This window comes from Colias eurytheme, chromosome 7 (assembly GCF_061535395.1).
Source record: "Colias eurytheme isolate Ceu_HAF_F1 chromosome 7, ilColEury1 Martin Lab GWU primary, whole genome shotgun sequence".
Lineage (NCBI taxonomy): Eukaryota > Metazoa > Arthropoda > Insecta > Lepidoptera > Pieridae > Colias > Colias eurytheme.
Window position 1 is genome coordinate 4617953 of NC_142986.1, and position 22756 is coordinate 4640708.

Here is a 22756-nt window from a genome sequence, read left to right on the forward strand (position 1 = left end):
ATATATTATGTCAAACATTTTCACAATATGTATTTCTTTTATTTAATTACATTGTAACAATAATAGAGTTCCCTAAAACACTGAACATAAAAGTGAATAAAGTAAATTGTAAATAAAATCAAGCTTAATTGAACAAGCGTGGACAAATAAAGTTCTAATTTGTTTCTTGTTTGTGGTCTGAAAAGTCAATTTGTAAGCCAAGTTGCTGCGCTGAACATACCGTCGTACTTTGTTTGCGTTAAATGTCCATTAACGTGTACCTACATATAACCACGGTATTCTGTGATACAGATAATGTTTGACAATTATGTTTTATTTTTTTATTAAGAAAATTAGTAAGAATTTTTCGTATAGTTTAAACTAGGGCACCTTAGTTGGGAATTCGTATCAAGTGTAATAAAATTTAATACCTATGGTTTCAATGAATCTAATTTCTATTGAAGTTGTGTGTTTGGATATTATTATGCTATATTTTCGTGGAATGTTAATATTGTATTTAATACAAATTCCACAATAGTTATTACGAACGCGCTCAGTAATGTAATAAAATCACAATTGGATTTTAATGATTGTGATACTCATAAATATACAATATCTTTAGGTAATATCAACTTATTAAATTTCATCCTAATCACAAAAACCGATACACAAATGAAAATTCACGCAACATTTTTCCGATAATGATGTACCCCGTTGCCAGGGAGACATAAAAAAAGTTTATTAGGCTCAAAATACATAGACAACATTTTTTAGTAGGTATATCCATTTTTAATACAGTATGATTTGTTTAAACAATGAAATGACCAATGAAATGAAATGAAATGCGTAGACGCAAAGTTATGCCTATGTTAATTAACAGGTCATTCGTCTGTCCATACTTTGAGAGATTTATTTAACGGACTTTACAATTTGCATGCACTACCTTCATATACATGGCGATGAAAAGATGATAAAAATAAACATGCCGTTCGTTAAAAACATTATACATTGTAGGATTTTAGTACGAGCGATAAGTTACACGGTGCACGGTTTGATTCCCGCGTCGTGCGTGTTCGCGGACCGATACAACCGGGAGGAGGTGGTGCGGTCGCTCGGCAAGGAGGTGAACATCAACCCGCCGCTCATGCTGGGACAGCTGCCGGATACGCCGGAAGAACTGTTGAAGCTTGACCAGGTATTGTATTAAGTACAGAATATAATAGATTTTTGGTGATGTATTTTTGATGTATGTGTCGTTAGATGTTTAAAATGGTATTTGAAATTTTAAGTTTATAAATGTTATTAGAACTAAATTTATATTTAAACTTTCGATATCTATAACCTTTAACCTAACCTTCTTTTTGGTGAATGATCCGATATTTTAAAACTTGGTTAACTTCTATTAAAAAATTTCGGTGGTCACCTAAAAAATAAAACGAATTCGTTATACTGAAATTCTGATAAACACAAATTCGATAGGTACCAACCTAATATTAATTACGCAATTTCATTGTTCAATGTCGCCAACAGAGTGCTACGTGCAATAAAAACCCAATTAGACATTAACATATAAATGCTTAATAAGCCGGTTGAATCGTGCCTCATTCGGAATTCGGCCAAACTCTCGATCGCTAATAAATTAGTAAGTCTCGCAGCGATTGTTTTTTCATTTCCCAATCACCAAATAAACGGCGCCTTCGCTCACGAGCGTGAAACATTAATGAGTGTTAGGAAGGGATTCTCTCCCTTTAGACCCGACCCCTTGCAACTAATCACGGTAATGAACAAATGACAAGTTTCAAACCAAACTACTAGACACACGTATCAAGTTTGTGAATGAGCGCCTAACTTTACTTGTAAATTATCTAAAATATGTTATGAAGTTTCGTTTGAGGTATGGTAATGTGTTAATCCGATCAACACCAAATGTTATTAATTTTATTTTAATTAGTAGATGTTGTTGTCATCATTATTTTGAATTTATAACTACCATACCGATTCCTTTATTTCAAATCGACGTATTTTTGGCGTTATGTAAAAGGTTTTCTAAAAATATAAAGGTTTGAAATAGATAACAAACGGATAGAAAATAGAAATAAATATTTCTTACGAAATACACACACAACAATGACAGAAAATCACGTCATCAATCTCTTAATAGTAACATAGATCTATATGATCGTATCTACTCAGATAAGAATGATAGGCTTGAAGGAAAATATATTCCATACCCGATTCTGTTGTTTCAAAATGTTCTCTATGAGCACAACCCAAAGTTTATTCTTGTTGCTCATAAAATACCCATTGTTTGAAGCAAGTTTGTTCGATCCAGTGACCTGCCAATTTTCATTAAGTCCCGTCAGAGGTGCGCGTAAGTCGGAACTTTGTTGAGAGCCGCCCTGTTACGTATCATGTGTAGGTATGTACACACATACACACAATCTATAAGAAATTCGATTTACAAGTTCTAGATTAAATCTAGATATAGGTGCTTGAAAATTATGATACATAGCTATATGCTTCTAACCTAAGCTACCTACTATTGTTCAGTGTTCTACAATGATTGAGTGATTACAACGAAACCCGATTACGGATTTCACTTTATTTGCAAACAAACCGATTGTGTTGTATTACTAAATAAAATTCTTTCAATGAATTCAAGACCTTTCGCATAAATTCTAGTAATTGAATCTACATGAATTTCAGTTTGAAATTCAACACGATTGAGCGCTTCGGTTGTATTCACAATTACAGATTTCGAATCAAAATTGTTGATTCTGAATTCGTTGCTGACGGGAATAAGCCTTCCTGTCCGTCCCTTATGCTGAGTGAAATGTTGGACTTTATGAATACAACAGCCTGGGTTTATATGAGTGACGTAAATTTTAACACGGCCTCACATCGTACCATATTCATGGATTAAATTCAAAGGGGAAATAAAAGAAGCAATACCGAACTTATACATGAAGTATAAAATCATGTTTTTATTAAATTGAAGAATATGTAAGTGTGGGTAATTTTTGCCGCAATCTACATATTATTCGAAAGTATTTTAAAACCTTTTATCTGGTCCTTCAACGTTCTTACGTACTTAAACCGACGAACAGATATCTAACAAATCGTGAGATTAAACCCTCTGGATTCGTAAGCAGTTAAAATATAATTATTAACGAATTAGCCAGCCAAATAAGGCGAATGATTGAGCGTTGTTTTCTGCCTTCATGAGAAGTAGAAGTTCAAGGAATGACATGAACAAGTAAATTGATTTAGAAAGTTAAGGCTTTCCTACGCCGTACGCCTTACATTTTCCAAGGATTAGAGCTCGTAAAGTAATGAACTTAGAAATCCAATTCCATTACGTCTGCACGTGGCGAGAAGCTGGTTTTAATGCCCTTTTGTATGTTAACTACTAATTTGCACATTTGTTTAATTTGAGTGAGATCCATCAACGGAACTTATAGCCTATGCTATTAGCTATAAAATTTGTAACTATAGTATTCAACTTCCATTTCAATAGCTACTTAATAACTTTATTAGAAATTTGACCGTATATTCATAAATTTTACTCATGAATATACTAAAATATGACCCATGACTTTTCATAAATTCTTATACCTCTTTTGTCAAACTACATTAACAGAGTGACGTAAATAGTGGAGGTAAAGTAAGTTTCAACGTCGTGTTCAATATTGCATGAATTTTTACCGAGGGAAAACCGACCGACTTTATTATTGACAGCTTTTCGGAGACGTTTGGACTTTGGTCTGATGTTAACTTACCTGCTTTTACAAGACGTCTTAAGATGGACAAAAAATAATATTTTATTAAAATTGGCCGAACGAGACATACCTACATTTTGGTTTATTATTTGGTTATAATTATATATTTATCGAAATAATTTTGTAGGATTAATCAATTTATGTAATCTCATAAAGATGCTTGGCACTTTTCCAATATATTTTACTTCCTTAATTAGGTAATTTTATTCAATTAACAACACGGTCAATCGTTTACCTACCTAGGTAGTATTTATGCATAAAACTCACTCCTAACTGAAAAAATGATATAACATTGAGTTCCTAATCAAGTAATAAAGCAGACATAAAACTAGTCCGGGAGCGAAGAAATACTTTTATTTGTGCTTTATTAGGTAGAAGAGTCGTAAACTGTGCTCTCATCATACGATCAATTACCCCTGTCTGGACTCCCATTGTGCGTAGGTGTAGTGTTTAAAAAACATAATATATCCTACACGCTTTGTTCTATTTCACTATAGGATAGTAGGTATAAAATGATAAGTCTATATGACCGATATGACCACTTAATATTTGCCGTAAGTATGACTAGTCGATAGGTAGTCGATAGTACAGCGAACAAAAAAATTATATTCTAACGAATTTTTGAAATAAACAGAAGCTTTGAAATAAACAAAACAGTGCAGTGTTAATTACAAAATATTCAGCTTGACTAGTGAATTTAAATCAAAGGTGGACACAAATAAGTTATCAGTTATTCTAAAATGAAATATGCAAAGTCGACATTTCAATGTTAAGTGGATTTTCATGTCACATCGATTGTGGGCAGGTTAATATTGTACTAAATGCACAAAGCTATTTATTCAATGATATTTCTGTGACTTGGATGTAAATGGGAAAGTTTAAATAGGTCAGTTAATTCGGCTTCAAACCGATGTTAAAAGTTAAAACTCTATCAACGAGATATAAGTAAAGGTTTTACATCGTAAACGTGTTTGATTTTATGACATTTTCCTTTTATTTTGAAAACTACCATTTTAGGTACTTTTTATTAATTGTTCTAGAAATTTACTTTTATTATAATTTTATAAAAGTCTTTGTATTATTATCAACTATGTAATGTTAATATAATGCGGGATTAGGGTTGTCTTGTTTTTCTTATCGTCAATAATAAGCAGACGATACTCTCCGTTATTACTATTTAACGGCAAACGCCCATTAGATGAGCACTTTTATAGGAAGGGAATTTCACTCATTATAGACATTTATAGGCTTTCAATGCCGAAGCATCTTAATAACCTTGCAGAGCTTGTAAAAATAGCTACACGCTTAAACCCTTATCATAATACTTTTAGCATTCATAACGATTTTACTACTGGATAAAAGATAATCTAAATGGATATATTCGAACTAAGTAAATTATAAACGACTTTAATATGTTGCTAATACTGGAAGTTAATTTTATATAGTCATTCAATTTAGTTGATTATGTTTAATAAACCCCGAAAATTAATTGAATTTAGTGACCTCTTAATATAAATTTGCCCAATTTTAAGTCTTACAAATAACTTCAGGATGGAGCACTGAATATTAATCAGTTGCCTAAGCCTAAAACCAATATCTAATTTGGCAAATTCTTATCGTTCTATCGCTCGGAGGTTTGGACTTTAAATAAACGATACAACATAAATTAACCTTTACCTACGAGGTCTCTTCTTTATTTTTACTTACTTTATTATGGAAGTAACTAGGTATTATGTTTTTTTCTTATAAGTTAATTTTCTACGTCCACATGATTAAATGTTATAAATACATATAATGTTCTACTAAAATAGAAATGGCTAACGTATTATAAAACAATCAATTTAAATGAAGCAAGTATCACAATTTTATATAAAAAGGATTAAAGAATCAATATAAAGAAAAACAGAATAATAAAGGAAGTCTCCTGAGACTGAAATCCTTGTACAAACCGGTACTAATAGATCGAACACGGAAATAGATTGCCTCCTTGGCTGTAATTTTCTGATAAATTACTCCATCGCCTTTGTTAGGTTCCAAGGAAAATAAGATTAAGTATACAAGATTGTAACATGTGTGATTTATTAGACCTTGGGCAAGTAATGAATAACGATACGATTAAAATAATATTTTAATACCTAAAACGACGTAGAGACTAAGAAAATCATGATTTAACGCACATATTTTGACTTCGAAAGCTCGTTGAAATTAAACATTCTAACCCCTTATTTCAGGTTTTCATCAAATCCGAATTAAAAGTTGGCATTATATACGTTAAAGAAAACCAATATACTGAGGAGGAAATCTTGGATAATAATGAGAATTCACCGCTATTCGAAGAATTTCTTCAAGTTCTCGGAGAAAAAGTGCGACTCAAAGGTAATGTCATTCATTCTCAGTTCAATCATAACAACTTGCTTTTATGCAAAACCAACGTTTATTAAATAAATTATTACGATTAAATTGACACAACTTTTAATAACTCCTTTCTTTGAATATTCTTTTTAGTTTAAGATCTTTAAATAGATGTCCAGCCTTATGTTAGTTATTTAGGACCTACAGTACAATTTAGGATAGTAGGTAGTAGGTAGGTACGTTACCTAAATTTTAAACTTTTGAATTAAAACTTCTATATTTACACTTATTAAGCAACTTCATCTTCTTTTCTAGTAATAAAAGCGTGGCCTGGAAGAAATCGCTTTTAAGCGATAAGGTCACCTTTTGTACTTCGCATCCAAACAGATATATATTTTACTGTACATTGTAATATTAAATGGTGTGGTACAATAAATGATTAAATAAATAAATATATAAAATATATGTATGACGTACATACGTATGACCCTTTTTAAACTACTCGTTTTACCTACAAATCTCACACAGGTTTCGACAAATACAAAGGCGGTCTGGACACAGTCCACGACCTGACCGGCCTGTACTCCGTATACACAAACTGGAGGAGCATAGAGATAATGTTCCACGTGTCCACACTCCTGCCTTACGAGAGACATGACCCTCAAAAGTTACAGAGGAAACGACATATCGGCAATGATATTGTGTGCGTCGTGTTCTTAGAAGCTGATAACACTGCCTTCTCACCAGCTTGTATAAAGAGCCATTTTCTACATACGTTCATTTTGGGTAAGTCATTTTGATTATTTAATTATGGGCGTGGGATTGGTTGTAATTATTTCTGAAGTCCTTCGAGGACTGAGGACTCGAAGGACTTTTTTATCTATTTTGTATTAGGTTTAACAATTTGTTATTGTTCAGTACAGTCTCAATTAGTATAAAATAAACTATGAGTGAAGTATCTGTTTCTAGAAAATTTCTTGAACTACTACGTAATGTTAAGTAATTAACTCTCTTTAGTGCCCCTTTAAATAAGTACAATTAACTGGAAACCAAAGAAAACAATTGCTGTAGGCGGCATCTAAATATATCTACTGATGTGTCTGGGGAATTTATTTAATTTCTTTAAATCTCTCTCCATTAGTGGTATCCTGAGATAGATTTAATTCGATTCTAACACAATTTGTTCCTCTGCTTCTGTACTACATTAAATTTTCTTTATAAATGCGGTACACACATTATTATTGCACGCATTCAGGTTTTTAGATAAAATCAATTTTTATATATCATAAAGAAAAATACGCATATGATATTTCCAGACCCCTGGGGAAAAATGCCGCGGGTTACTTTAGCCTTCCACTGACTTAAACCCTCTGGATATCCGGAATATTCGTGGAAGTCTTGAATAATTTAAAACGTGCCATAACATCATCGTATATTTTTTGACACAATATATTAATATGCACAAGTAATAAAAAAATTATAATCTACCTAGATATCAATACCGCATACCACATACGATAAGTTGCCTCATATTATGGTTCCACCTTATAAGGATTTTTCGTTTTTAACTTCCGTTTATATGCAGTCCTTATAATTGCACGCTTAGCAATTAATTTTGTGCATACACCTTTTCATTTGTTTTCTAGTCATTTGTTTTCATGAAGGAAAATATTTCGCCCTAACGTTTACCGTTGTCGTAAACACCTTTTGTGTGTTTGTGTACTTATTCTTTCGTGGAATATTAATTATTGAACAAATAACATAAGCAAAATATATAAGCATAAAAAAAATTGGTATTGATTAAGATTGAACTTAATGCTATATTTTTATGTTTGCTTATGTTATTTTTTTATTAATTCGAATTTGTCTGCCAATTTCAGTGCGAGTGTCGGCCAAAATCAAGCGTCGACCGACACGCTATGAAGTGTCGGTGGTGACGCGGGATGAAGTCGGCGCGTACAAGCCTTACTTGTGGGAGCAGAGCGTATTCGATAAGGGGGCTATGTTCCGGTGAGTAAATTATTAATAAGAATTAAAATAATATTTATATCACATTTCAGAAAGAGGTCTACTGACGTAAGAATTTCCAAACTTTCTGGACCGGTTTTTTGGATTTCCAAAGTAAAACAATTAAAGAGCTAAATGAATGCATATTGAAAGGTTGACGCAGCTAATAAAATTACTGTAATGCATATTTTAATAATGTAACTCTAGAAATTAAAGATTTTAATTTTAAACGGATTTGAAACGCGATTTATTCATTACATTATTTTCCCGACGTTTCGCACACTTTGCAGCGAGCTTGGTAATTCTACTTTTACGATAAAGTCATATTCTCGTACGGCTCGGAAGGTGATAGAATGTAAAAATAATTAATTTTCATAACTCCTACGTTAACAATTCCAGAGAATGGCTCCTCACAAAGATAGTGAACGGCGAACGAGCCTCATACTCTGCTCCGAAGTTCGCGCGAATGCAGGAACGAACCCGCAGCCAGATGTTAGAGGACATTGTGGCCAACCTGCAGAACCACGCGGAGACGGGGCAGATACCGAAGCCTTATAGACGAGGTAATATTGTATAAGATAATATTTATTTTTCAGAGAAAATTTTTAGATTCTACTGCCAACTGTTTTTTAAGTTCCAGCTTTTCTTTAACTACATCCAAAAGGTAACATTTTTATGTATCATCTATTATATTATGTTTCTAGACTCTAGATGTTCCAACGCTGCTATAGAACCACGTAAATCTGATCAAACACCTAAACTTAATTAACGAAATATGCTCTTAATATTTTAGTTGTATTTCTAATTACCTTAATTGTATTTCCAATGCTGTAAAAACGAAAAAGTTTTCAGGTTGGCGACCTAACATTACGGGGATATTTATGAAAACATTGGTAACATGATAATGTTTCTCATTTGCAGGTTCCTGGCGTCCCATCGGACACATGCGTCCATCCTCTCCCCTGTTGGACTCAGTACGCGACCAGTTCGAAGACTACGACCAACTTGCGAAGGACTTCACGCGTGTGTTTCTGAACAGCGAGTTAAATATGGCCCACAATGCACAGCTCTTTGATGTCGTGTTTCTTGTGGGACAGTCCAAACAGAAGACGCGGTTTATTGGAGTACGGGCGATATTGGGGGTGAGGAGCAGGTAAGGATATTATGATAATATTGTGTAATTAGTTCATGAATGAAATAATAATAGTGAATAAATTAATTGTGATATCAGATAATCTTTAAAGTTTTAAGTGTACTTCAAACTCAAACTCAAACTCAAACATTTATTTATTCAATTAGACTTCTTCTAGAAGCACTTTTGAAACGTCATTAAGTACATATTTTTAAAATTTATCACCGATTCGGAAAGCAGTATCTACGGAGAAGAATCGGCAAGAAACTCCATAGTTGCTCTTTTTAATCATGTCAGATTTACAATTTTACAAATTACATATGTAATATCATAATATATTATCATAATATGCCAAAGAACTGTCCTGTGGTTTTCACGCGACAACCCTCCATGGGTTTTTATCTTCCATATATTCCTTAATACTGTAATAGGCTCTCTTGACAAGTACATTTTTTATATAAGATTTAAATTTAGAACTACTAAACTCTTTAATATTATGAGGAATTCTGTTGTAAAAGCGTATACCTTGGCCCATAAATGAATTTTTAACTTTAGCTAGCCGGAAAAATGGCATTTCAATTTTATTTCTGTTTCTTGTGTCATAACAATGTCTATCTCCTACTTTTGTGTGTAAGTAAGCGTTATTATGTACATATAAAATATTATTAAATATATACTGCGACGGTACAGTAAGGATACCAGTATTCTTAAAGAGATCTCTTAGTGAGTCTCGAGCACGCAAATTATATATAGAGCGTATGGCTCTTTTCTGTAATATAAATATAGTTTCTATATCTGCAGCCCTGCCCCATAGCAGAATTCCATAGGACATTATGCTATGAAAGTAGCTAAAGTAAACCAATCTAGCCGTTTCTTCATCGGTGAGATGCCTATTCTTCTAACTGCATATATGCAGCTGAGCTGAGCTTAGCAGCGGTGGTGGTAACATGAGCCCCCCATTGAAGCTTCTCATCTAATGTCAAACCAAGAAAAACAGTCGATTCCACAGGGTATAATACCTCCCCAGTCCCCGTTTAAAATAATATTCCTTTTCACCTTTTTTACATTTGGGAGGATAAATTCTACACAATTTGTTTTTTTTTGTATTTAATTGTATTTAATAGCATGAAACCAATTGGATATGCGTAAAAGAGCAGAGTTTACTTCGTCAACATTTGTGTCATGTCTATCCACATTAAATATTAATGAGGTGTCATTTGCAAACAGTACTATTTCACACATATCCTGCAAATAATAAGGTAGGTCATTAATATACACTAAGAACAAAAACGGTCCTAAGATAGATCCCTGCGGAACACCTATGTTAATCGGTGCACCGTGAGATTTCTCTCCATTAAGGACAACTTCAAAGGGATACTAAAGCAATTATTGCGGAGAATTAATATAAGGTGTATTACACCTACCTTTTATACAAAATAGAATGCAATCTCAAATAAAACAATAATATAACGTACGTGAAAAAACCTGATAGCTGTGCAAATTCAATGGCCACTGACGATGACGAAGGCACTCACCAGTACCATTCCGTGGGTATTTATTTATTCATCTTCATCTTCATAGGTACTTAGACATACACTTGAAGCAAGTCAAAATTAAACAAATACGGCGTAGGTATACGGCGGCAGTTCACAAATTCAATAATGTGCTTGAGAGAGCTAACTTACCACGTCATTCAGTGCGTAAAATCAATTCCGTGCTTACGGTCCAGAGATGCAATATCGGTGCATAAATTCTTGCAAAAGTTCGTAAAACAAATATTGAATTCTGTGCACGATTATCCAGGGTGTTCCAAGAGATGCTGTACGGCATCCAGTCGGGGTTCGGCTCCCCGCAGGTGCCGGTGGCGGAGCTGCTCGCGCGGCCCGCGCCCACGCTGCTCTCGCCCACGCCCAACAAGCACAAGAGCAGCAACTTCCTGCAGGTGCCCGATATTGAGTCGCCCAGGTACGTGCACACACATATTTTACTGACGTGACAACGTCTTATAATTCGATAGAGCCGGCTGCACGCACGAAAAAACATGACTCATGCGGCGTTACCTCGCTCTGAGGCGTTCCGTAAGGCTTGAAGTGCAAGCGAGAGCGTGGAACGAGCGACAACGAAGCACAATCGGCCGTTGTCACGTTCAACTATCGTCAGTAAACCGACTTTACAGACAACCAATTTTTTAGTTATTTTATGTATGTAACATGTCTACACACAACTATACAGACGCATACAATACATGTTTTCTAACTAATCATTAATACCTAATTTAAGAGTGATATTTATTTTCCACTAAACGTAGCATCTATCCGACATCCGTACTATCCCGTTCGGTTTCACGATATATTAACCAATTCACTTACTTACCTACTTCATCAATAATTAATAACACTAGAAAAAATTCGATCACAAGACGGAATTTGAAATATCTCAACCAATATGAAACATTATTTCAATCGTAACAATATTATAATTTATAACGATATAAGTATTATTATTACCAACGTTTTATTTTGACTGACCGGTTGGCTTGGTTGGTAGTGGCCCTGCCTTCCAAGCCAGAGGTCGTGGGTTCGATTCCCACCCGGGGCAAATATTTGTGTGATGAACATAAGTGTTTGCTCTGTGCCCGGGTGTTAATTATCTATATAAGTATTTATTTAAATGTTATATAATATTATGTATGTTTATCAGCCATCTGGTTTCCATAACACAAGCGAAAGCTTAGTATGGGATCGATTGTGCCGTGTGTGAAAATTGTCCTGAAATATTTATTGAAGTGAAAACTTCTTTAGCGGCGTTGGGTATAAAATCTGAAACTCGCGTCAGGACACGTGACCTGATCGAAAAAGCGTAAGACGGATGGATATCAAACATGCTCAACGTTAATAATCAAGTTTTCACTTCCGCCGGCACTCCCGTCTTTTTTTTTTGACTAAATATGTCCTACTAAGTAAAATTTGTATTTTCTGTTTGTGTGCAATAAAGCTTATAAGTAAATAAAATATTTATGTATATATTGAAGGCCGAAGAGCGTCCCGAGCTCCCCGATGGTGAAGCGCGCGTTCTCCCGGCTCGGCACGATCACGGCGGGCTGGGGCCGCTCCATCCGCAAGCAGCACTCGCACCTCAACGCCGACGACAAGAAGAAGTGGGCCAGCTCGCAGGACTGCTCCAGTGAGTAGCTGTCACATGCAGAAATGCGCGCCTACACAAACATTTCCTCTTTACACCAGCTAAACAAAAAAAGACGTACACTAGGCATGAATTTTGTTTTGGCTATTTTAATGAAATTTTAAAATAATAATTAATTTTTAAATTGTCGAATTTAGCAAAAACACAGAATAATAACTAGTACCTAGGCAAAAGTAACAATAAATAAATTTACCCAATAATTCAGAGTTTCTACAACAGATGTCGCTACTAGCGGAAATCGCGCAAGAAGATCACGCTTTCGAAGTTTTTTTTCACTGTATTGATATACCCCCGAAGACCTTGTTCGGGTATCGCTTCTCGGCCTTTTGGCTAAGATCAAAGTGTAGTATCTGTTCTTTTCAGCTTAATATCTGAAAGTTCCCGCACAGCGGGACCAGTATATTAAACTGATTTTTGTAAACCGACGGGATGTTCGGGGCTCGCTCCACTCCCGTCACGGGTCGGCCCGGCATTGCAGTGCCGCCGGGATCGGCCCACATAATTCTATAAACAATAAATTAATTAAATATATAGATAAGACGTTACTATCCGTATCATATGTGATGTGATGATCTACTTATATCGTTATTCGTTACCTTATATAATTAACAAGTTTACGGATTTAAAAATGTCCTCATCATGTCCCGATACCCGGTTATCCAGGAGGGTTATGAAAATCACACAATAACTACATCACATAATATATTTTTATATTACATATTTAGATATTAAACGTTAAAACGTAATTACCAATATAATATTATAGATTTATAGAACACAAAAAGCTGAACTATGCCCACCGTCCCACGCCATAATAATTAATCATTGTACTTTGTTTTTTTTACATTTATTTTAAATACATTTATATGCAAAAATGCACTACAAGTACAACTTAAAATAATAATATAATCTTTCTTGTATTCTAGACAAAGAAGCAAAAGAGAAAGAAAAGGACAAAAACGCAGCGTTAGCCGTACCCCGGCTATCTGTCTGTGCTGACGCGCAGAAAGTCGACCGTGCCAAACTAGCTCAGACTGAGGTATTATTTAATAAACCATAGATATTAGTGATAAAATACCGTAGAAATAATTTAAAACAGTTCTAAGTACATTAATTAGCTTTCTATGTTAGGTGTCACTTTACAATCCCATTGTCTGTTTAATAAATTTGTATAATAAAAGTTTTACTCTTTTACACAAATTTGCTCTTACATTATATAAGGAGTCATTAATTGTACATTTTCAAATATTACTAATACACGTAGTATATTATTATTAGTCTGTGCTAATACATTATAATAATTTATACCAAGTCATGTTGCCTGGTAGAGATCGCTGCCAGCGATAAGGCTGGTTTCTTTAACAATTTACTTCAATATAATCTATATATTATAACTACAATAAAGAATTTTCCATTCATTTCCATTTAGAAATCATATAAATTTCTTGGGCCCCGCCTTATATAATTTTGCTAATAAGGAGTTTAAAATATCTAATCTATCTAATTACAAACTTCGAACAGTAGCACACGACTGGTTTCAAGGATTAAGCTATGATGACACTGAAAAAATTTTGTATGATATCCTCTAAAAATCACACAAACACACACATACATACGCACACACACGTACACGCAAGCGCATACACACTCACTCACACACACAGACACACATACTCACATAATTAGATAACTTGTAAGAAACCATTTTATAATGAATATCTTTATATATATTATATGTACATATATTAATCTTATTTATTTATATATTTATTTATTTTTTTAAAGTTAAGTCTAACTAAGTTTGAAGATTGTACCTACACAAAAATTTCTGTCTCTAAATATGTACTGTTAAAATCATATTGTTAAAAATATTATGCTAAGCCGACGGAGGTCACTGGTTGACCCCGCACAGGTTTTTCCTAGTGGGTTAACCAGGGATTAACTACAATTTTATATGAGTTGTAAAAATTGTGAAACAAATAAATAAATTTGAAATTTGAAATTTAAATTTTATTCATTCATTAATTCCTTCATGTTTATTCAGTTCTCAATAATCGAGTTCGACCCGGAGACGTTCCGCACGCTGCTGGACTACCTGCACACGGGCAGCTGCCCGCTGACGTGCGCCTCCATCCCGGGGCTGATCTGCGCGGCCGAGCACTACGACCTGCCCGAGCTGCTGCAGGCCTGCTTCCACCATGCGAAGCAGTTCTTGAGGATTGAAGTGGTCTGTTCTTATTGATATTTTTTATCTGGTCATTTTTCTCAAACTGCTGCAGGCCTGCTTCCATGCGAAGCAGTTCTTGAGGATTGAAGTGGTCTGTTCTTATTGATATTTTTTATCTGGTCATTTTTCTCAAACTGCTGCAGGCCTGCTTCCATGCGAAGCAGTTCTTGAGGATTGAAGTGGTCTGTTCTTATTGATATTTTTTATCTGGTCATTTTTCTCAAACTGCTGCAGGCCTGCTTCCATGCGAAGCAGTTCTTGAGGATTGAAGTGGTCTGTTCTTATTGATATTTTTTATCTGGTCATTTTTCTCAAACTGCTGCAGGCCTGCTTCCATGCGAAGCAGTTCTTGAGGATTGAAGTGGTCTGTTCTTATTGATATTTTTTATCTGGTCATTTTTCTCAAACTGCTGCAGGCCTGCTTCCATGCGAAGCAGTTCTTGAGGATTGAAGTGGTCTGTTCTTAGGGCCGATTTTCCAATGCTTGGATAAAACTTATCCGTCCAATAAAGTATTACACGATAATATTAGAATATCACCTAAACTGTCAAATACGGGCAATAAGAATACGTTTTTAAAATGGTAGTTTTATACATTATTCGACGAATAAGTTTTATCCAAGCATTGAAAAATCGGCCCTTAGTGATATTTTTTTATCTGGTCATTTTTCTCGAACTGCTGCAGACCTGCTTCCACCATGCGAAGCAGTTCTTGAGGATTGAAGTGTTCTGAGATTTGAGGCTTTTAAAATATTTTTTAGTGTTTATACTGTTATTTGTCAATTCTGATTTTAAGATACCTTCCACTGCTTTAACTTAAAGTGTCTGTACGTGTAATTTTACGGTCTACTTTTATTTGCTTGTTTTCATAATTTTCTTTGCTTCATTGTATTCCACTATTTTCCAGTGCTCTTTTCAAGCTGTCTTTAATTGTTTTTGTGTTGCTCCCTACCTTTTCCATTCTTCCTTATGCTTCTACTCATGTTAATTGGCTTCTTTCTTTTGTTTTTAGCAGCAGAAAAATATTTTATACAACAACCTTTAAGTATATTAAAATATTTTGCCTCGTTTCCAGGTATGCACAATGCTGATATCGCTGGAGAACTACTACTGGCGTTACACATCGGCCTCCGAACTCGTGAACATGATCCTTGCATTCATTGAACAGCGAGCCTATGCTCTTTTCCAAACACCGGAATTTCTGAACCTGTCCGAATCAATGGTCCAAATGATCATGTGCAGGAACCTAGAAGTGCCGGAAGTGAGGAAATTCGAAGCGATGCTAAGCTGGGCTAAAAACAAAATAAAGGCCAAATCCGCTAATAAGACTGACGCTAAAAATGAATTTAAATGCATCATGGAAAGGCTGGCTAGAGATCTGAAACTTTACCGAATATCGCCCCAAGAGCTGATAAAAGTGGTGCTTCCATCAAAGGCCATTAAGAACGAACGCATTCTGGAAACTCTCATGTACCAGGCCAACTCGGGAATGTACAGAATCCAAGAAGACTACATCGAGGCCTGTCAACAGCGTATACAGAAACAAGACTCTAGATTTTCCGAATTCGAAAGCTTTGACTATGGCATTTAAACTTGGAGCTGTGAGGAATATCAGTGTATTAGATAGTTTAGGAACTGTTCGGACCGGGTTCTTCTTAATGTGGTATGTTGACGCCTTCTAAAAGTATTATTGTTGTAGATGTACTTTAGTAGAGGTGCGAGAAATTTTTGTACAATTCTCGAAAACCTAATCCTTGTTGTTGTTCATTGATACCTATATATTTTATACATCTAGCTAGACGTGTTCAGTATAAACAAACATCTCTATTTTTGGTACCAGAAATTTGGCAAATAATATGTGTGGAGATACTTATTTGATAATATCGTCAAAAAAGCTCGAGTACAAAAAGCGAGATAAGAATATATGGGTCAAACGCTGGGGAGTATGTTCTAATGTTCATATTAATGTAATTTGTTAATACCTTTACACCTTGCAACTATCCGCCCTTACAGTTAACTAATGTTCGAATGATTTTGCTCATAATACAAGTTAAGACTAAATGTCCCACTTATCAAATTCCTTAGAATAGTTCCCCAGATTGGTCCCAAATCATGTAGAGGATATAATGTGACTGATGAATAAATTGAAAAAAAAAATATGATGGAATTCTAAATGTTAGATGTAATGAATGATATTTATGAAAATTACGCGAAAAATATTATATTATCTTAAAAATGTATATAAATAGTGGCGAATAAAAATTATCAAAAAATAACTGTGTTATGTTGAAGTAGAAAAATGTGTAGTAAAACCTCTTCCTATCTTCTAAATAGAATATACCCTGTGAATTCTTCCAAGAACTATCATTGGTTTCTATACATTTTATACTGAAAACCAATAAGTCAAGCTTTAAATTCTATTATACCTTAGCGTGCCTACTTTGTACATACCTCTTAAAATTATATATTTTCACCTTCTTATCCTTGCTCTTTGCAATTTCCTCAATTTATTTTATATCTTTCACAGTACCCACATATTAAATGATAACAATGAAATCTTATATTCATAATACAATTTAATATGTTGTCATCAAAATTATATTACGATAAAAATATGTAATTTATGTTACATAAGTTTAAGATATTAATTTAACCTTAACCACTGTCCACTGTTTCTATAAATTTGAATATTATTGAAATATGAGTAGATTATGTTGTGATAACATCTTGAGCAATGCTTAAAACATAATTTGCGTTTCAGGGAAACTTTCTGTACCATATCTTTTAAAAGATCCATTTCACCAAATCTACTTGCTCATAAAGCAAAGTATATAATAATATTAATTATTATAATAATGATATGTATCCAGACATTAATTTTCATTTAATAAATAAGTAAGTATCCTTTTGGTGAAGTGGATTCTAATAAATATCTACAATATTATTGTATATTGAATAGGTGTTAATATATGAATATAAAATATTATGTAGCCTAAACTAACATTTCTAAAATCTGATAAAATTAAATTTAAACGTCAAGTTGAATTGTCAGTAAAATTTTTATACTTGTGAAAATTTAAAGAGAGAAATCTACCACTTACTATATTTATGTTATCGGTAATTGCTCAAAAGCTTTGAAAGTGTATGGCTTTTATCCAATAAGTATTTATTTCTCCTATATCTTCAAGTATATGACCCACTGCTTAGTCCTTCCTTAAACTTCCCAAATGTGTAATACTCATAAATATTTAATAATTAGGTTTAATTTGTAGAAACACCAAAATATATAAATTATTGATGTGTCATGTTCTTAATGATTAATATAAGTTTTCTATTCCAAAATTTAACCTTCCTGTGATTGTGGATGTTGCTATATGTATAACATACGGAATCTTCAAATGATACAAAATTTAAGATATCTATAACTGTTATTTTGCGTGAGCAAGATTATTTAATAAAATTTTATGTGGTGAATAAATTTTTGTGTATGATTCTTGTGTTTTATTTATTAAACCCGCTTTTCTTTGCTTCATTTGTATGTTTATAAACTTATCTAAATAACCAAAGGAGTTCTCTTAGATACAATTTTAACCTACTTCAAAACAGACAACTTTGAGATTTAATTCTTTAAAGTTTGAGATCAAAACAGTACGTGCACCTTTCATAAGGATCATTAGAAATAGTATCCTACATAGTTACTATACTCTTTGAATAGTATATAGGTACCTACCTACATACCTACATTTTCGCACGAAGAAATGAATTTACAAGAAGTTGCACTTAATCATGTTATTATAATGAAAACCTGTTTTGCGTTTAGAATTCTAGATTTTTTTAACTACGAAGTAATAATAGCTCAATGTTTATAAATAAAAAATTTAAAAACTTTCCAAATTAATACACAATATTATGTACTTAATTAAGTATTTATAATCACGTGATTTAAACACTAGTAAACTTTTGGTTATTATTTTATAATGAATAAAGCAGAAACCATGGGCAGAAACAAAGCTTTTATGAAAATAATAACTTGGTAGTTGGTAAAGTTCGTGGTAAAGTTCTAAAATAAGTTACAATACTGATTGCTCTCGAAAATTCAAAAATGACGCGCGACTGATGACATTGGCATTTTCCAAGAGACGTCACACCAATGTTACCAGTCATAAATTAAATTAAGAACATTGAACAAGCAATGCGGCGGGCACATTACATAAGCGTGAAACAGAACGAAACTCAAAAGTTCCAAACGCGGCCGCGAGTAGCGCTCGTGAGCCAGTCTTCTTGCAGCAGGCGCGCGGCCGGCTGCTTGTTGCAGTGCGCGGTGCGAACTATCACACACGAGTTCGCGGTCATAGGCTCGAACGAACATCGAAATCGACGGTCAGTGCGGTGACCATGATGATGGACAACGGGGTGATGAATAATTATGAGTATGGGGACGGATACATGGAACAGGAGGAGGAGTGGGAGCGCGAGGGTCTCTTAGACCCGGCCTGGGAGAAACAACAGAAAAAGGTTAGTTTAAATGAAGAATAAGAGAGGGTATTCGTTAAAAAGAGTGACATCGTACACAAAACAGTATACATATTCCAATAAAAACAATAAAATAGGCAGCATAAACGTTATCGCTTAGTGACTCATGTTTTTGATGTTTATGTTTTTCCTTTCGTTATTACCTAAAAACCGCGATATCCATAATGCTATAATTGCAATTTTATACCCGTTTACTTATCTAAGCCTATAAACGACCTTTAGCTAGATAGTTGGCTTGTTCTATTTTTAGCTTTTCTGTGTTTTTCTTTAATATTTTTATGCCATTGAATTAGGTATATTTAAAAATAATTTAAGTTCTCTTATCTGATGAGATACAAGCTATATAAAAACATATGGATTAATATTTTCTATCGATATAATTTATTGTTATCGTCTCGCGTTTTTTTTTCTGCAAAAAAAATCAAAATAATAAAAAATAGTTAATCTCATTTTGGTGCCCTCATACATAATACACACTGGATCAATCAAATCACAAATTCAAACTAGCAAGTTTCCCGCCTCAAATTGAAAGTAGATCGCGGCCGTGGACACTATTAAAAGATTTCTTGGAGCTTTTCGTGTGAGCGAGATGCGTGCACACTGTCACGCCACGGGCGGGAGCGGGCCGGAGCGAGAGGAATCGAATTTCCGTTAGTCATGTCCTAAAATGGGTCCGACGCAGGCGCCGCTGAAAGCGCGGGCGTCCGCCTTTACGTCACTATGAAAGCCGCATTTCAGGAAAACGTTTGGGTCCAACTTGCTACGTAAAATGCATCTTAACTTATGTACTATTTATGTAATACTCTTCAGATCCGTGACGAATGCTCTGACGCATCTCGACCAAGTCGAGTGGAATGTCATTAACGAATTACGAAAGCAGTCCCCCGCAGGGTATTGTCAAATATAAAAGCACTATTTACTATTAACGGTAAATTTATCATATTTCGCTTCAGACCACCAAAAAAAAATATATAAATTATAAAATAATATATCAATCATACAGCAGTAAAAATCTCCGAAGAGTTTCAAAATAACATACCGACTTTGGCCTTTGCATATTGTTATTCAAAGTACCTACATTTAAATAACCCAATGAAAATTGCAGTTTGCTCAATAATAAGGCCAGATTTATCACCGTTAATGCAAGACCTTACAAGGACTATGATTATCGGTGTTGCTTCCTGTGGCGGCTTCTCATAAGAACCTCATTAAGAAGCTGTTTTGTCATTGATTTCTCATCAACATCACATCACGTTTTTGCCACTCACATGATTACGTTAGCTAAATTGCGTGCGCGAGGATGTAATGTCTAGTGCTTAGTGGCAGGGCAAAACCAATATAAACAAAGAGCCTGCAACCGGTGCATTGGCCGTTCGCGTATGGCGGGTCAATGTCGCGGCCATATTCCTCGGATGCGTCTACGGAAAAGTCACCCGACCAGTCACATCGAGCTCTGAGCACGAGAATCGATCTTACACAAGGGGGTCACTGGTGCAATGCTTCCTTTACTTTTACCAAATTCGACGAATTTGCAGAATTATTCATTAAAACGAGTAGGTAATTGACACAACGATGAGAGGTCAAACTATAATTTGAGCACATTTCCGATTCGATTCGATATCTAGAAGAATAATCTGATAAAGTAATAAGAAGGAATGGATTTGGCAAAAACATCATGAACATTGGCTTTTATTTTAATTAACCTCTAGTAAAAACTGCATTCCATCAAAAGCAATACCTGGTCTCATCAGAAATCAGATGTGAAAGTGGTGGGTTCCAGTTAAAAACTGGTTATAAATTTACATCAAACTAATAGCCCCTACAAATGACACACCTCTGCAATTTATTCTTATAAATGCAATTTAAGATTTATAGAGATCCGACGTTTTGATATAAACAAAATTATTATTAGAGAAGATGTTGCCATCATACCTATTTGAATAACTATTGCAGAGAGTGGTTGATATCGTATCTTATTAATCAATATCTGCGTTATCTTAACAACATGTCTACATAATAAGAAAATCGGATTATCATAATCTGGAATTGTACATATTACTAGAATCGGATACGGAAATTGGTAAAAAATTGTCGTTTGAGGGATCCAAATTTATTATTTAATAAGTATCATTATCCTTATAACAAAAGTTCACTTGAATTACATGAAGAGAAATATTCAAATTAATCGTGAATTTTTACTCAAAGGTCTACAAATTACAATGTTCATACAGCCTGAAGTAAATTTCATTCCCACTCCTGTCGGCCTAGAAAGTTGACACTCAGTTAAAGTATAATGTTAAAGATGAGGCGAAATAACGGCATCTGAATACCCAAGACTACCCAAGATATTATATTAACACAGTTCAACGTGATAACATAAAAAATAAAACCCCAACCGAAGAAGTAACAAATGAAAAATGTTATCAATCCATTGCTACAGGGCATAAATACATTTACGACGTGTATTTACTGCCCCTAAGTGAAAGAATTATCACCCCAGCAGACCTTTCGCATATTTCTTGTAAATTTGAGGTCGTTGGCTGACATTATTGAACACTACCAATAATTTTGTTTGAACATTGCAACTACATGAGTTTTTACATGTGTTAACTGTCATTGCTCATATTTATAAGAGTGCATAGGAGCCAAGTACCACAAATACCACCTTTGATCCTAAACTTCATTTATACCTTGTCTATCGCTAAAGCATTTGGGTTGTAGAAATAGATCGATATAATTAGAAAATTAGTCTATATTGAATTGAAATGCTACTGCTTCATGATAGACGTTGACGCAGAGCATACGCAGAGTAATGCGGGTTACGTAATATTTGACATGCTATAACTATTTTTTCTTTAGCGTCGTTTGTTTGCTTTTGGCAGACGTTCAAAAGTCGCTATCACTGAATGCGATGGCTCGCAACTGCTGACTTTTGACGAGGAACTTTAAAAAACATGTCTATACCTCGGAAACGATTTAATTATAGAACCGTAACTACTGCTTTATTGATCATAGGAATGGAATCTTTATCAATTAATTGAATATGTCATACACATCGAAATTTCTCATGGTTAGTATTTCTGTATATCATAATGAATTTAACCTTGTCCAACTATTAGTGTTCTACAATACAATTACATTTATCTATTTAACTCGTTTCATGTTTTGTATCACACGTAGGTAATCACGATATTCCTTTTAATAAATGACTACCTAATTGGGCATTAAAATATTTTTAGATAATTTTTGCTATATGTGTGGAACATACATAATATTCAAAGACGTTTTAAAGGTATTATATATTATATAGGAGAGCCAAGATTTAACAAGAAAATAAACATAACATATCAATTTCCATTTACCAACTTACATATTGATTCTAAATGTCGACTAATTACAAATAACACAAAGGTTTCAACATTGACCACATCCTTGGTGTCAAATGTTTACTAAAGGAGGTATACACCTCCACCCACATGAAGTCATGCTTGATGCTATTGAACTTACAGATAATTTAAAAGGTAAAATGTATTGTAGTTAATTTTTA

At 34.1% G+C, this 22756-nt stretch overlaps 2 protein-coding genes and 1 non-coding gene across 6 annotated transcripts in view; all 3 read left to right on the plus strand.

The window, feature by feature from the left end:
- Positions 1 to 17187, plus strand: part of rsh (Rap GTPase activating protein radish) — a 49340-nt gene extending 32153 nt beyond the window's left edge. For all 3 annotated transcript variants that reach the window (XM_090104047.1, XM_090104045.1, XM_090104046.1), the window contains exons 8-18: positions 994 to 1174; positions 5990 to 6134; positions 6639 to 6896; positions 7991 to 8120; positions 8517 to 8680; positions 9039 to 9270; positions 11053 to 11214; positions 12281 to 12432; positions 13377 to 13489; positions 14495 to 14677; positions 15752 to 17187. In XM_090104047.1, coding sequence (XP_089960173.1) covers positions 994 to 1174; positions 5990 to 6134; positions 6639 to 6896; positions 7991 to 8120; positions 8517 to 8680; positions 9039 to 9270; positions 11053 to 11214; positions 12281 to 12432; positions 13377 to 13489; positions 14495 to 14677; positions 15752 to 16267 — 2236 coding nt within the window. In that variant the 3' untranslated portion in view covers positions 16268 to 17187. The remainder of the gene's footprint in view (positions 1 to 993; positions 1175 to 5989; positions 6135 to 6638; positions 6897 to 7990; positions 8121 to 8516; positions 8681 to 9038; positions 9271 to 11052; positions 11215 to 12280; positions 12433 to 13376; positions 13490 to 14494; positions 14678 to 15751) is intronic.
- Positions 12761 to 12953, plus strand: LOC149906992 (U2 spliceosomal RNA). The gene has a single exon (XR_016456971.1). It is a non-coding gene; the product is annotated as a U2 spliceosomal RNA (small nuclear RNA).
- Positions 17188 to 18942: 1755 nt separating the features above from the next.
- Positions 18943 to 22756, plus strand: part of Actn (alpha actinin) — a 34076-nt gene continuing 30262 nt past the window's right edge. For both annotated transcript variants that reach the window (XM_090104049.1, XM_090104050.1), the window contains exon 1: positions 18943 to 19191. In XM_090104049.1, coding sequence (XP_089960175.1) covers positions 19072 to 19191 — 120 coding nt within the window. In that variant the 5' untranslated portion in view covers positions 18943 to 19071. The remainder of the gene's footprint in view (positions 19192 to 22756) is intronic.